General features: G+C 40.6%; 1 protein-coding gene across 2 annotated transcripts in view; it reads right to left on the bottom strand.

The window, feature by feature from the left end:
* The window catches only part of LOC103261468 (serine/threonine-protein phosphatase 2A catalytic subunit beta isoform), a 17764-nt gene extending 1469 nt beyond the window's left edge, over window positions 1-16295 (bottom strand). For both annotated transcript variants that reach the window (XM_021712796.1, XM_008059090.1), the window contains exons 1-5: window positions 16085-16295; window positions 13870-14043; window positions 10457-10546; window positions 10183-10344; window positions 6724-6842 (exon numbers count right to left, since the gene is read on the bottom strand). In XM_021712796.1, the coding sequence (XP_021568471.1) occupies window positions 6724-6842; window positions 10183-10344; window positions 10457-10546; window positions 13870-14043; window positions 16085-16201 (662 nt within the window). In that variant the 5' untranslated portion in view covers window positions 16202-16295. The remainder of the gene's footprint in view (window positions 1-6723; window positions 6843-10182; window positions 10345-10456; window positions 10547-13869; window positions 14044-16084) is intronic.
* Between the last annotated feature and the right edge of the window lie 581 nt (window positions 16296-16876).

The raw sequence follows: 16876 nt of genomic DNA on the forward strand, positions 1-16876 counted from the left end.
CTATAGTTCCAGCTACTTGGAAGGCTGAGGTGGAAGGATCGCCGGAGCCCAGCAGGTCCAAGCTGCGTTGGCCAGGAGCGGCCACTGCACTCCAGCCTGGGCGACTGAGTAAGACTCCAACTCAAAAAAATAAAATAAAATAAAATAAAACAGTCTAGCTGTGTTGCCCAGGCTGATCTTGAACTCCTGGTCTCAACTGACCCTTCCACTTCTGAAAGTGCTGGGATTACAGGCATCAGCCAAAGCTTCCAGCTTTTAGTTCCTGATTTTAGGGTGAAAGCATTCAGTCTTTCACCTTGAAGTAGAATGTTAGGTATGGGCTTTACTTTTTCTTTTTTGAGTTGGAGTCTCATTCTGTCGCCCAGACTGGAGTGCAGTTGCATGCTCACAGTCACCGCAGCCTTGACCTGCTGGGCTCAGATGATCCGGCTCAGCCTTCCAAGTAGCTGGAACTATAGGCATACGCCACCATGCCCCGCTAATTTTTTTTTTTCGAGTTGGAGTGTCATGTTGCCCAGGCTGGAAGGCAGTGGCACACTCACCCCACCCCAGCGTCAACCTGCTGGGTTCCAGCGATCCTTCTGCCTCAGTCCTCCAAATAGCCGGAACTACTGGCGTGTGCTACCACACCCAAAGTGCTGGGATTATAGGTATGAGCCACTGTGCCTGGCCAGGTGTAGGCTTTTCATAGATATTATTAGGTTGGTAAATTCCCTTTTAATGACTAGTTTGCTGAGTGTGTTTCTTATTTTTTATAGACCAGCTGCATCTGAGTTTTTTTTTCTTTTGACTGTTTTAACTATGAATGGTTGCTGGGTTTTGTCTAATACTTTTGTGCCTATACTGAGATGATCATGTGGTTTTCTGTCCTTTAATATTAATATGGTTTGATTTTCATGTTTTGAACCAACTTTTCATTCTTGGAAATGCCACTTGGTCATGGTACATAATATTTTTTTATAAATTGCTGGAATCAATTTGCTAGTATATACGTTGTTGCAGATTTTTATATCTATATCCATAAAGGGTATTGGTCCATACAGGGTATTGACCCATAAAGGATATTCTTGTCTTTGCCTAGTCGTGGCATCAGTATAGTAATGCAGGGCTCACAGAATGAGCTGGAAGGTGCTCTCTCCTATTTTTTGGAAATATCTGTGAAGGGTTGGTGCTATTTCCTTTTTAAACATTTGGTGAAATTCATCAGTAAAGCCACTGGGCCTGGAGCTTTCTTTACGGGAAGTTTTAAAATGTTCAGATTTCATATTTCTTCTTGAGTCAGTTTCAGTGTTTGTTTTTCTAGCAATTTGCCCATTTATCCAAGTTAACTAGTTTGTTGCCATAGTTAATTTATTGTATTCCCTTATATTATCATCCTTTTTTTTTGAGCTGGGGCCTCACTCTGTCTCCCAGGCTAGAATGCAGTGGCACAATCATGGCTCATTGCAGTCCTGACCTCCTGGGCTCAGGAAATCCTTCTGCTTCAGCCTCCCAAGTAGCTGGGAATACAGGTGTGTGCCACTATGCCTGGCTGAATTTTTGTAGAGATGAGGTCTTACTATGTTGCCCAGGTTGGTCTTGAACTTCTGGGCTCAAACAGCCCTCCTCCCCAGGTTCCCAAAGTGCTAGGATTACAGGTGTGAGCCAGTGTGCCCAGTCTCCTTATAATCCTTTTTTATCTCAGTAAGGTCTGGAGTGATTCTGGTAATATGACATCTCTACGCTTTTTTTCTTGGCCCATGTAGTAAAGGCCTTTCAATACTGTTGGTCTTTTCAAAGAACCAACTTTTAGTTTCGTTGATTTTCCTCTATTGTTTTCCTATTCTTTATTTCACTTATTTCCACTCTATACTTTCCTTCTTTCCATAAGCTTACACTAGGTTTAGTTTACCTTTTTTCTAGGTCCCTAAATGTAAAATTAGGTAACTGATTTGAGGCTTTTTTTGGAGTTGGACTCTCACTCTGTCGCCCAGGCTGGAGTGCACACTCATGGCCACCAAAACGTTGACCTGCTGGGCTCAGGTTATCCTTCCACATCAGCCTTCCAAGTAGCTGGAATTACAGGTGCGCGCTACCATGCCCAGCTAGTTTTTTGATTTATTGTAGAGATGAGGTTTCACCATGTTGCCCAGGCTAGTCTAGAACCCGTGCGCTCAGACAATCCTCTCGCCTCAGTCTCCCAAAGTGCTGGGATTATAGGCTTGAGCCACCACACCCGGCCTGAGTTCCTTTTTAAGAGATGAGTCCTGCTGGGCTGAACTCAATTCCTAAACTCAAGTGATTTTCCCACCTCAGCCTCCTGAGTAGCTGGGATTACAGGTGCATATTAGATATTGGTTCTTTGTTTTCTTTTTTTTTTTGAGTTGGAGTCTCACTCTGTCACCCAGACTGGAGTGCAGTGGCTGCTCCCGGCCATCGCAGCCTCGACCTGCTGGGTGCCGGCGATCCTTCCGTCTCAGCCTTCCGAGTAGCTGGAACTACAGGCGCATGTTACCATGCCCAGCTAACTTTTTGATCTATTGTAGAGATGAGGTCTCGCCAAGTTGCCCAGACGGGTCTCGAACCCGCGGGCTCAGGCAATTCACTCACCTCAGGATTACAAGCTGAGCCACTGAGCCCGGCTGCTTTGTTTTCAAAATAGGTATTTTTTTCAGCTATAAAATTTTTTTTTTTTTTTGAGTCAGAGTCTCATTCTGTAGCCCAGGCTGGAGTGCAGTGATGTGCTCATGGTCACCACAGCCTCAACCTGCTGGGCTCAGGCGATCCTTCCGCCTCAGCCTTCCAAGTAGTTGGAACTACAGGTACATGCCACCATGCCCAGCTAATTTTTTTGATTTACTGAAGAGACAAGGTCTACCATGTTGCCCAGGCTGGTCTTGAACCCGTGGGCTCAGGCAGTCCTCTCGCCTCTGTCTCCCAAAGTGCTGGGATTATAGGCTTGAGCCATGATGCCGGGCTTCAGCTAAAAATTTCCCTGCAAATACTGCTTTTAGTGTATCCCATAGTTTTGATATATCGTGTTTTTGTTTTCATCATCTCAGAGTATTTTCTAATTCCTTCTATGACTTCTTCTTTGACCCACTGGTTATTTAGGTGTGTATTAACTTCCACATTATTTGTGAACTTTCCAGCTTTCCTTCTGTTATTGACTTTTTTTTTTAGATTAAAAATATAGTTTATTTAGAAAGTAAATGAGAGAGAGAAAGGAGATTTACCTCCCTAAGGTAGGAGAGGGGGCTACAGCTAAAAGAACACCTGGCCACACCATAGGTTTGCAAGGAAATGGCTGTTACTGACTTCTAATCACATTCTGTTGCACTGTGTGGTTCTAATCTTTTTAAATTTATTGAGGCTTGTTTTATAGTCTAGCAAATGGCCTACGCTTCATGTTGAGAAGAATGCATAATCTGCTGTTATTGGGTGGTATTTTTTTTTTTTTGAATTGGAGTCTCACTCTGTTGGCCAGGCTGGAATACTGTGGCACATTCACCGCCACCCCAGTATCATCAACTTGCTAGGCTCTGGCAATCCTTCCGCCTCAGTCTCCCAAGTAGCCAGAACTACAGGCACACGCTACCATGCCTGGCTTATTTTTTTAATTTATTGTAGAGACGGGGTCTCGCCAAGTTGCCTGGGCTGGTCTCAAACCCGCAAGCTCAAGAAATTCACTCGCCTTGGTCTCCCAAAGTGCTGGGATTACAGGCTGAGCCACTAAGCCCAGGTGTTTTTTTTTTAAAAGTGAGAAAGCAGGATTTATTGAGAGGACAGAAAACCTCCCACAGTGGGAGGGGACTCGAGGGGTTGCCCCGGGTGTTATTTTTTATAGATCATTTGTAGTGTTGCTGAAGTCTTCTGTTTCCTTGACTTTCTGCCTAGTTGTTCTATCCAATAAAATTAGTTTCTATACCTATACATGTATGTGCATGTTATGTGTTTTGTCTAGCATGCTACCAAATTGGCTTATAAGTAAATGAGTACTCATAAATTAAATAAATCTAAATGTTTTTCAAGTTCATGTGGCTTTAATCATCTTTGGTAAATAAAAATGGCTTTTACATTGTTAATGAACGTGTCTTTGAAATTGTCAGCACAGATTTTTTTTCTAGGTCTACTAAATAGATAAGTTTTACACTTGCCTCTGTTAGATATTTTAAAGTGTCAGGGTTTGAAACAAGAGTTATAAAACCATATGGGCAACCCCTTCAGGTCCCCTCCCCCTGTGGGAGCTTTTCTGTCCTCTCAATAAATCCTGCTTTCTCACTTAAAAAAAAAACCATAAAGCTAGCCAAAACCAGACTAATCTTTATTTATATGAATTGTTTTTTCACAAGGAAGACTAAGATTGTTGGGTCCATGAAAATAGCTAAATCTTCTGAATTATCGGTAAAAATGCCCATAACTTTAAGATTTTAAAATTTAAGTATACCTGATGTGCACAGGCTTTAAAAATGATTAACCTGGAGATAACTTAAACAATGACTATCTTTGTCTAAAATCTGTTTTCATAAGTACTTAAACTGCTAAAAATTAATACATTGACAAAATATAAATGAGATAATGCTTATGGGTCAACTTTTTATGTGATTTAAAATCTCTCTTTTTTTTAAATTGAGTCAGTCTCCCTCTGTTACCCAGGCTGGAGTGCAGTGGCATGTTCACAGCCACCGCAGCCTCAAACTGCTGGGCTTAGACAATCTTTCTGCCTCAGCCTTCCAAGTAGCTGGAACTACAGGTGTGCGCAACCATGCCCAGCAAACTTTTTTTATGATTATCGAGATGAGGTCTTACTGTGTTGCTCAGGCTGGTCTTGAACCACTAAACTCATGCAATCCTCTCGCCTCTACCTCCCAAAATGCTGGGACTACAGGCATGAGCCACTGTGCCTGGCTGAAATCTTAAAATTATTTTAAAGCTCATTAAATGTCTGTGTCACTTTCTTTTTTATTTTTTTTGAGTTGGAGTCTCACTCTGTCACCCAGACTGAAGTGCAGTGGCCACTTCCGGCCACTGCAGCCTCAACCTGCCCGGCTGATTTTTTGATTTATTGTAGAGATGAGGTCTCGCTGCCCAGGCGGGTCTCGAACCCTCGGGCTCAGGCAATCCACTCACCTCAGCCTCCCAAAGGTGCAGGATTATAGGCTGAGCCACCGAGCCTGGCTGTGATTTAATTTTTAAGTGTGGCTTCCTAGAAGTTGCTCTGGGTGAGAGTAACTTATTATTTAGTCAGTGTTTGACTAGAGGTTATGTTTGAGTCTCTAATGAGAGCTACATCTTTTGTTGATAAACCCACTTATTTCTTAGGGCTGCTGTAATAAATTAGTACAAACTGGATGGTTCATACAATAGGAATTTATTCTCTCAAAGTTCTGGAAGCTAGAAGGTGCTGGCAGGGCCACGTTCCCTCCAAAGGCTCTAGAGAAAAATCTTTCCTTGGCTCTCCCTGGCTTGTGGGGGCCCCAGCAATTCGTGGTTTATAGATTCATTACTCCCATATCTCTGTCTTCACATGGCAATCTTCACTGTGTGTCTATGTATTTCTTTTCCTCTTATAAAAACACCAGTCAGCCTGGACTTAAGGCCTACACAAACCCAGCATGACCTCATCTTAAATAATTACATCTGTAAAGACTTTATTTCCAAATAACATCACATTCTGGGGTTCTGGGTAGACATGAATTTTTGGGAGGACACTAGTCAACTCTGTACAATCTATGTGTGGCTTGGGAATGTTATCAGGAATACTCCAAACCCACTCTGATGGCTCCCAATGGGGTATAGCTAAAATATCTACACAGGCTTCTCATCCCCCAGGGTATGCACAACAGTCTCCAGTGAGTGTAATCCCAGGAGGGCTTTTCATGGCATCTTTTCCCCTGGTGTTATCAACAACTTGTTGCTCTGCTCTTTTGCTTGTTGCTTCTAGTATCACAGGAACTATTAGAGCCCTCTTAATTAGTCTCCACCATGATATCCATTGTTCTTTACTCAGGCTTTGGAATTCTCTACCTTCTGTCCTAAGTAATGTGAGTCCCCTGAGGCAGAGCTGAGGAACCTCTTCCCCTGAACAGAACTTCTGTGCCTTGCTGTGGGTTCAGTGATGCCCTCTATTCTAGGGGCAGGTGCTGGGGTCAGAGTCCTTGGGAATGTAGCATTCTCAGCCTGCCATGCATGCCTGGAATGGAGCTTCCAACCTAGCAGCTAGCTCAAGGAAGGGAGTCTCAGCCTGCTTGGCTGTGCCCACCAGGAACAGAGCTTCTGTAATCCCAGACTAAGGCAGGTCAGATCCACTGGCACCTGATCTCTGGGAATAAAACCACAGCCCTAAGACTGGGAATTGGTGAAGGGGAGAATCACCCATCTTCTTGACCAGATCTGCCCAAAGCCGAGCACCTGGAGTCGTTTCATAAGAGGGATCTGGGAGGAAGCAAGTTGCAGCTCAGATGCCACAGACTATGGCTGTTATTACTGAGATTTAGTAGATTTTCTTGAATTAACTGTTTCTTCATTTGTTGTATGCCCTTAGGACAATTTCCAAAAACTCCAAAAAACTGTTTTTGAAACTAATTTCTCCAGTTAATGGTTGTTTTGTTGGAAGACAGGGTTTGCCATGCTCCTCATCCTACTATTTCAGAAGCAGAAATCTTGTACCTCTATTTTTATGTCTACATTAAAAATTTTCCTTCTGAAAGTGATTATACGTAACTAAGATTTAAAGTTACTCACAAGGAATATTTTAGCGTGTCATCTAATTCCATGATAGCTGCCTGGTTCCCACAACGGTAACAGTAATTGGGTGCACTGAAAATGGTAACCACATTCCGATCATGACACCAATTGTATCCCTGCAGCATAAAAAAAAAAAAAAATCAATATTTCATTATAATATTATGATCTTGATATGGGTAAGTTTAAACCAGGGTACTAGTACATGGAGATCAGCACTTGTGTTGTTTTGCTTAATCTATGCCTGAGATTTTTTTTTTCTTTTTTGTTTTTTGAGTTGGAGTCTCACTCTGTCGCCCAGACTGGGGTGCAGTGGCCACTCCCGGCCACTGCAGCCTCAACCTGCTAGGTGCTGGCGATCCTGCCTCCTCAGCCTTCCAAGTAGCTGGAACTACAGGAGCACGCTACCAAGCCCAGCTAATTTTTTTTTATTTATTGTAGAGATGAGGTTTTGCCAAGTTGCCCAGGTGGGTCTCGAACCCACGGGCTCAGGCAATCCACTCACCTCAGCCTCCCAAGGCGCGGGATTATGGGCTGAGTCACCGAGCCCAGCTTATGCCTGAGATTTGAGCTAGGATGCATGCTGGAATGTCTCCCAAAATCATAATAAACTGAATTTTCCCTCAAATATTATGCCAATTTTTGCTACACACACACACACACACACACACACACACACACACACACACACACACACTGCGTGTGTGTGTGTGTGTGTGTGTGTGTGAATGTATGTGTGTGTATATATATATTTTTTGAGTTGGATTCTCACTCTGTTGCCCAGGCTGGAGTGTAGTGGCAAGCTCGTGGCCACCGTAGCCTCGACCTGCTGGACTCTGGTGATCCTTCCGCCTCAGTATTTCAAGTAGCTGAAACTACAGGCACTCACCACCATGTCTGGCAAATTTTTGATTTATTGTAGAGATGAAGTCTCACCAAGTTGTCCAGGCTGGTCTCAAACCCATGGGCTCAGCCAATCCTCTCACCTCAGCCTCCCAAAGTGTTGGTACTACAGGCATGAGCCAACATGCCTGGCATATATTATATGTTTATACAATATATATATTTATATATAAAGGGTGCCAAAAAGTATATACACATTTTAAGAGTAATAATCTTGGAATGAAAACTTTCTATTTTGCTGTTTTAAGACTGTATTGTATGGTTGTTCTGCTAATTGCTGTCTCACACGCACATTGTTTGGTATAGACTTCTGTGGTGAGCGTATAAACTGTTCTAACATCACAGCAGAAGCAGCAGGAGTTGTTGCTGTGCGAGGCCTCCAGGATCTTCCCTTTAGCACATCACATGGTACTACACTTCTCAAACTTAACACGAATGCATGCAACTGTCAGGCGTGTTGGAGGTTTGGTTGCATGCGCATGCCTCCGTTGTCATTGTACTTCCACAACATTCTCGAATTTCAAATACCACTTCAAAATGGTCTTGGGCTACACAACCGTGCTTCCACCATTTTTTTGACTGTCCTGCCTGTGGCATGGTGATGCTAGCACTCATTTGATTAATGTCATACTACACATTGCTACTGTCATTCAACTTTGAAAAGTAATACGTAGATAACATCTCTTAAAAAGTGTATATCTGTTTTTGGCACCCTTTGTATACGAATGTATATGTATTTTTAGTCAGGGTCTTACTCTGTCACCCAGGATGGAGTGCAATGGTACGATCATGGATCAACACAGCCTCAAACTCCTGGGCTCAAGTAATCCTCTTGTGTCAGCAGGAGGAATTAGGTATGTCCCAAATAACTGATAATTTTTTTTTTTGAGTTGGAGTCCCACTCTGTCACCCAGACTGGAGTACAGTGGTCGCTCCCAGTCACTGCAGCCTCGACTTGCTGGGCTCCAGCGATTCTTCCGCCTCAGCCTTCTAAGTAGCCAGAACTACAAGTGCACGCTACCACACCTGGCTAACTTTTTTGATTTATTGTAGAGATGAAGTCTCGCCAAGTTGCCCAGGCGGGTCTTGAACCAGCGGGCTCCGGTAATCCACTCACCTCAGCCTTCCAAAGTGCGGGATTACAGGCTGAGCCAACTGAGCCTGGGGATAAATTTTGATTATTTAACCAATTTGAGAGTCTTTAAGCAAGTCAAAATTTTAGTCCATTTCTGTTTCTTATAACAGATATAATGAGATTTATTTTTAGGATATGAATTTGTGTTTTTTTTCTTTTCCTTTTTGAGTCAGGGTCTCACTCTGTTGCCCAGGCTGGAGTGCAGTAGCATAATCATAGTTCACTGCAGCCTCTACCTCCTGGGCTCAGGTGATCCTTCCTCCTCAGTCTCCCGAATAGCTGGAACTACAGGTGCACATCACCATGCTTGGCTAATTATTTTAATTTTTTTGAAGAGATGAAATCTCATTATGTTGCCCAGGTTGCTGTTTTCTTTCATTATCATATTCTCACCACTTTCCTTGCTTCTATAGAGCTGGTACAGTTGTCTCTAACATCATGAAGCCAGTTGCTATTGGTTTGGAGGGATTATGTTCTATTTACTGTCCTTCAGTAAAGTCCTTAACTGTCCTTAACTTTATAAAATAGCAACATTACAGTGGGAAAAACTGGTAAACATCACCCTAACTAAGTGATTAAAATTAACATACCAGAAGCGAGAAACATACAGAATTCACCACAAAATCATTCTATGGCATGTCAATGCATTCTATGCCAAAAATGCATAACTGGAATTAACTGCAGAAAACATAAGTCAAACCCTAGTTTAGGGATACCTTTACCAAATAAAATGTTTTCATTCCTCCAAAATGTCAAGATCACGGAAAATAGAGGTATTATTTCTACATCAAAGGAGTCAATTGCAACCTGATTTTAGATTGTATACATGTGGCATGCACAAAATGAGCTTAAAAAAAAAAAAACACTAGAGATAAAAAATTAAATTAAAAAAAATTAGAGATAATTAGCCAAATTTGAATGAAGTGTTTAGATTATAAAACAGACTGGGTTGTATCACTGTACATTTTCTGACTGTAATAACTATACTGTGATTATGTAAGAGAATGACCATAACTTTACAAAATACACATGGAAATCTGGAGGTAAAGGAGCATTTGTCTACAACTGATATTCAAATAGTCAGAAGAAAGCAAAGTGTGGGGGAAGGGAGACAGAGACAGAGACAGAACGATAAAGCAAATACAGAAAATATTTGCATTTAGAAATTTGAGTGAAGGATACAGGGAATTTTGGGGTACTATTTTTATAATTTTTCTCTAAGTTTCAATTAATTTCAAAAATGAGCTATAGTTTTGTTCTAGCCCATTGGTACTTTCTCTACTATTAAGATTAGCAAGTTCTTCCTCCTTTAATCCAGGTAATGAGGAGGAATGTTTCTTTTATTCGAAGTTAGGAAGCCCTAACTACAGACATATATGCTAATCTGAAATGAAAGATTCTCCTGTAAGAAAAGTACATACCTCCATCACAAGCTGGTGAGCCCGAGAAACCAGTGTGAGACCATTGGCGTGGTTAAATGTTTCAGAAATGTCTTGTCCAAATGTGTAACCAGCACCACGTGGTGAAATACCCCACCCACCACGATCATCTGGATCTGACCATAACAGATCACACATTGGGCCCTGGTCAAGAAAATTAAGTATGTATTACAAATTATTACCGGTCACATTTAATAAATTTATCTTTCTTATAATGTGGTTCTATTTTGTTTTCATTTTTTAAAACTAAGTTTACCTCATGTGGAACTTCTTGTAAACGATCCAGGGCTCTTATATGATCCAGTGTGTCTATGGATGGAGAGAGGCCACCATGGAGGCAAAATATCTGTTTATGAATGTAAAAAGAAAATGTATTTGTATTAGTAATTGTCAGAAGTTAATGAAGAGTAAACAATGATTACACATACCAATCCTAACAACTCTTTTCAAAATAATTTTTAAAAACATTTACTGCTGGGCTCGGTGGCTCAGCCTGTAATCCTGTGTCTTTGGGAGGCTGAGGTGAGTGGATTGCTGAGCCCGCGGGTTCGAGACGTGCCTGGGCAGCGAGACCTCATCTCTACAATAAATCAAAAAATCAGCTGGACGTGGTAGCGCATGCCTGTAATTCCGGCTACTTGGAAGGCTGAGGCGGAAGGATCGCCGGAGCCCAGCAGATTGAGGCTGCGGTGGCCGGGAGCGGCCACTGCACTCCAGTCTGGGCAACCGAGTGAGATTCCAACTCAAAAACAAAAACAAAACATTTACTGTGGAAAATTTCTAAAATACAAGAAAAAACAAACATCACCTCATCAACAAAACTGCTAACATTTAAATGTTTATCCCATATTTAAAAAATTTTTATTTACATATCATTTTTGTCCTCTCCCTGGTAAATGAGGCCACCATCTTTGTGACCTGCCATTACATTTTCTGTTGGTTATTGCTATGTGTAAAATTTTGTTTCTCTTATAGCAAACACCCTACTGATTTCTGTTATTGGTTACAATACTTTTTCAGTTTTCCGAGATTTTCTTTTTTCTTTTCTGAGTCAGTCTCCCTTTTGCCCAAGCTGGAGTACAGTGGCACAATCATGACTCATCACAGCCTTGACCTCCTAGGCCCAGGCAATCCTTCAGCCTCAGCCTCAGCCTCCCAAGTATCTGGGACTACAGGTGCATGCCACTATGCCTGGTTAAGTTTTTGACTTTTTTTGGGGGGTAAAGACAAGTTGCCTACGCTGTTCTGAAACTCTTAGGCTCAAGCAATTCTTCTGCCTTGGCCTCTCAAAGTGCTGGGGTTACAGGTGTGATCCAATTTTCCCAGATTTTCTGAGTATATGTAATCATTTCTTTTGCAAAAATATCAAAAATATTTGTTTTTTCTTCTAATACCTTTTTAAATCTTTTTATTGCTCAGTGTATTGACTAGGACCTCTAAAACAAAACTGAATACAAGTGTGTGGGTTTTTTTCTTGTATATAAGACAGGGTCTTGCTATGTTTCCCAGGCTGGTCTCAAACTCCTTGGCTCATGTGATTGATCCTCTCGTCTCAGCCTCGCAAAGTGCTGGGATTCCAGGTATGAGCCACTATGCCTGGCCACAAGTGTTTTCTCTAAACTATTTATTTTCAGGTCCAGTCTTTGAGGATTCCGAATGAGAAAGAATAATACAAATATTCTCATAATTTTGATGAGAAGATTTCAAATATTTAACTGATAAGAATAATCAGTGTTTTCTTATCCAGTTAATGCTATTAAATTTTATTTCTTAATAACTGAGCTTTAAACCATAAATGGACACAGGATTTTTCTTCCCCATATGATTTTGGTCCAACTTTATTTTTCTGTGCTTGTCATGTCTAGGAGAGGAGAGCAGAGAGAAATAAATATACACAAGCTCTAAAACACCATTTTAAAAGCTAGATAGATTGCCAATTCTGACAGGCTATCTTTCAAAAATAATTTTGTATGGTAATTTTAATGCTAATGAAGACTAACTATACTGCTAAAAAAAGTAAAATCCAACTTAATTACAAATGAACACTTATTTATTTATTTATTTTTGATTTGGAGTCTCACTCTGTTGCCCAGGCTGGAGTGCAGTGGCACACTCACAGCCACCTCAGCATTGACCTGCTGGGCTCTGGCGATCCTTTCGCCTCAGCCTTCCAAGTAGCCGGAAACACAGGCACACACTACCATGCCCGGTTACTTTATTTATTTATTGTTGAGATGAGGTCTCGCCAAGTTGCCCAGGCTGGTCTCGAATCTGTGGACTCAGGCAACCCACCTGCCTTGGCCTCCCAAAGTGCTTGGGATTACAGGCTGAGTCACTGAGCCCAGCCAAAATGGAACACTTTAAAAAATGATTTTCTTTTACTTTAGCAAGTCCAGGCAAAATATTATCCTTTCAAATTTTTATTTTTTTTTTTGAGTTGGAGTCTTACTCAGTCACCCAGACTGGAGTGCAGTGGCCGCTCCCGGCCACCGCAGCCTCGACCTGCTGGGCTCCAGCGATCCCTCCGCCTCAGCCTTCCAAGTAGGTGGAACCACAGGAGCGCGCTACCACGCCCAGCTGATTTTTGATTTATTGTAGAGATAAGGTCTCGCCAAGTTGCCCAGGCGGGTCTTGAACCCGCGGGCTCAGGCAATCCACTCACCTCAGCCTCCCGAAGGCGCGGGATTACAGGCTGAGCCGGGATTACAGGCTGAGCCACTGAGCCCGGCTCAAATTGTTACTGTGTCCAAAATCATGGCTGAGAAATGTGGACCGTCAGGAGTAGGCAGAGGTCATAGCCAAATTATATTCCCACTAGCAGTCCAAGAGAGTACCTGTTACACTTTCGATAATTCTGAAATTACAGACTTTTATCATATATTTTATATTTAAATTTAAGCCAGTTCATGCACATAGTGATTATCTCTAGAAATTGGGATAATAGGAGACTTGCATAATTTTTTTTTTTGAATCAGGGTCACATTGTTGCCCAGGCTGGAGTACAGTGGCCCAATCATGATTCAGTGAAGCCTCCAAATCCTGGGCTCAAGCAATCCTCCTGCATTAGCCTGCTGAGTAGCTTAGCTGGAAATACAGGTGCGGGCCACACCACACCCAGCTAATTTTTAAAAAACTTTTTGCAGAGATTAGGTTTCACTACGCTGCCCAGGCTAGTCATAAACTCCTGGGCTCAAGTGATCCTCCTGCCTCTGCTTCCCAAAGTGCTGGGATCACATGCGTGAGCCACTACCCCATAATTTTTTCTTATAATCCTTGCAATTACCTTGAAAATAGGAATGAAAGTTATTAAAGGAGCAGACACTATGTATATGTGTGAAGACTGTTTTACATTACATCTTGCTTTATTAGTATGATACATCAGTGTCAAGTATTTACCTATAAAATCTGTTGCTAGTTTAAGAAGCACATTAGCATGATCTTTAGCTAAAAGATTTATACAATATCTGAGAACAACTAGAAAACTTGCGGGTCTAAATGCGTGTAAAACTGATCCAATTCCCTTCTCTGAAATTTTACGTATAAGAGAGAGACAGAAAAGGTCAAAGAGACACAGAAACACATGCCATATAAATCTAGATCCTAACTTACCAACAGTAAGTCTTTCCCTTCGTTTACCTGCCCACAAGATATAAGAACAAACATACACACCTGTCCATCTACTAAAGCTGTAAGTGGAAGATAATCGAAGAGATCTGTAAAATATTTCCAAACATTGGCATTCCCATACTTTCGTAGACATTCATCATAAAAGCCATATACTTGGGTAATTTGTCGGCTTTCATGATTTCCTCTCAATATTGTAATGCGTTCTGGATAACGCACCTGGAAGAAAAGGAAAACCTCACAGTACAATCACATGTCTACTAGTGTCACAGTAAGCACATTAATCTCTCACCCATGTCTTCAAATGGCTCTGTTGGCCACTAGTTAATTAAGGGTAACGCTTTCTCAGAATAAAAAACTTTCTCATTCATAACTAGGTCTTATGAATATTTGAAATATTTTTTATAGTCAATCCTCATTATATTCATACTATGCTCACTAGAACCTTTAACTGATACCTATATTACTACAAACTTGCATCTGACTCTTTGTTGCTATTATCTTCACCATCATCAGACTATCATTAGTCTTCTAAATCCTTCCAGAACACTATGACTTCTTCCTGCTGAAAGGACAGTGAAGATCAGAGGTTTGAAATCGAGACAGATTCCTCTACAAACTAACGCCTTCCTTTTCAACTTTTATTTCCTACAGGAAGATTTGATTTGCTAATAAAAACATAAAATAGGCTCTTGCCAAATCTGGGCAAGATTTCAAATGTATTAATAGTTTCCTTTCTATGACAAAACAAAAACATAACCATATTATTTAGTTAGGACTAAATCTGATAAGAAGTATGAAAAAGTTTTCTTCCAAGTAGGATCAGAGTAAAATGATTTTTAAAAAAAGTAGTATGTAAAAGCATCAGAGTTCATAAATTAAGCAGAAAGCAAAAATATATACTTTAATTCATACATATTTACTATGCTCTCATTGTGCATCCAAAATTAAGTTCAGTGCTATACAGATAGGTGCCAAGTCCACACAAGTTTAGTCACGTGCTGCATAACGTTTTTGGTCCAATAATAGATTGAATATACGATGGTGGTTGGAGCAACAGGCTATACCACATAGCCAAGGTGTGCAGTAGGCTATACTGTCTACTTGTGCAAGTACACTCTATAATGTTCACAAGATGATGGAATCGCCTAATGACACATTTCTCAGAATGTAGCCCCTGTAGTTAAACAGTATGTGACTGTACAAAATATGGCTTCTGTTTAGGAATTAACCTAAGGAGATACGTAAAATAAATAATACAAGACAATAAGCCATTTTGTAACATAAACAAAGGGTGAGAGAATAAGTTTCATCACAGTAATTTAGAGCAGAAGAAATAAGGTTAAAATGGCTGAGGGCTACATGGAAAAAATTAGACTTGGGCTGAGTTTTGGCAGACGTGGTAGGAAACCAGGGACAGAGTAATCTTATAGGGAATTTGAATAAGGAAATAAATGAAGATTGTCTAGAGTGCTAAATAATATGAAAACTCTTTGAAGCAGAGTTTATGCTACCAACTAATGGCAGGCAGGCAAACTGAGACTAGACTACAGAGGGCCAGTCAAGGAGTTTGAGTTCAATTCCATAGGGCAACTTGTAATCAAGAAGAGTTTGAGAGTACGGAAGTAACAAACTAAAAGTGTTAACTAAGGGAGATTTCATCTGACAGCACATGCAAGGTGGATTTGGAGCGATTAGATCTTGGAGGCCTAAGTATTAGTTACCCAGCTATTGCAACAATCCAAGTGTGAAGTGGTAAATTGTGGTTGTAGTAAAAATAGATAGATAGAGGAATAACAGACTTTCGAGGCAAGAATTTAAAAAGACTTGTTTACTGACTCAATATGAAGAATAAGTGACTAAGTCAAATATGAGGACTATGCAATAAAATGATATTTACTAGAAGCAGGCAGAAGTCATGAATCATTTTCACCTTTTAAAAAAATTTATTTAATTTTATTTTGTTTTTTAAAGAGATGGGGTCTTGCTATATTGTCCAGGCTGGTCTCAGACTCCTGGGCTCAAGCAATCCTCCTGTCTCGGCCTCCCAAGGTGCTGGGATCACAGACGTAAGCCATGGCGCCAGGTCCTTACTTTCATTTTTTAAAAAAAGTAAAACCGATAATAACCAAATAATAATTTTAAGGGGCTATAAACTGAATGGACCATAAAACAGAACAGATGATATGCAATGCTGCCATTCTTGCCTTTTGCCAGGTTTAAAGCTTGAAAAAGGAAAAATGAATTTAATTAATCATACCTTTAATGCTACAAGAAGAGTCACAGTTTCCACTGAATAATAGCCTCTGTCTACATAGTCACCCATGAATAAATAGTTTGTATCTGGTGATTTTCCACCAATTCTAAAGAGTTCCATAAGATCATGAAATTGACCATGCACATCTCCGCAGACTGTAACGGGACAACGAACCTCTTGTACATTTGATTCTTTTGTTAAAATTTCCTTAGCCTGTTAGAAAGATGAAACCAACAATTAAAAAAAATTCTATCACAAATTTAAAGGTATCACTTCTTATCTATGAAAAGAAAATCTGAGGAAAAAACAAAGTGTGTCCATAAAGCATAAATGAAAACCACAATGAGATACGGCTTTACTAGAATTTCTGTAATAAAAAAAGACAGATAACAACAAGTGTTTGCAAGATGTAGAAAAACTGGAATCCTCATACACTGTTGGTGGAAATGCAAAATGGTGCAGCTGCTGTGAAAAACAGTCTGGCAGTCCCACAGGAAATTAAACACAGATCCTAAAATCTAGCAATTTCACTCCTTTCTCGATATGTACTCAAGATAAATGAAAACCTGTTTATACATGTCCATGGCATTATTCATAACAGTCAAAAAGTGGAAGCCACTGACATATTCACCAACTGATAAATGGATAAATACAGTATATCCATACAATGTAATATTTATTCAGCAATAAAGAAATGAAGCACTGATATATGCTACAGTTTTGAAAACATTATGCCAAATGAAAGAAGCCAGTTACAAATGGTCACGCAATATACAATTCCATGTACACAAAATA

Source organism: Carlito syrichta, unplaced genomic scaffold (assembly GCF_000164805.1).
Source record: "Carlito syrichta isolate Samal-C Ts95f unplaced genomic scaffold, Tarsius_syrichta-2.0.1 Scaffold90651, whole genome shotgun sequence".
Taxonomy (NCBI): Eukaryota; Metazoa; Chordata; class Mammalia; order Primates; family Tarsiidae; genus Carlito; species Carlito syrichta.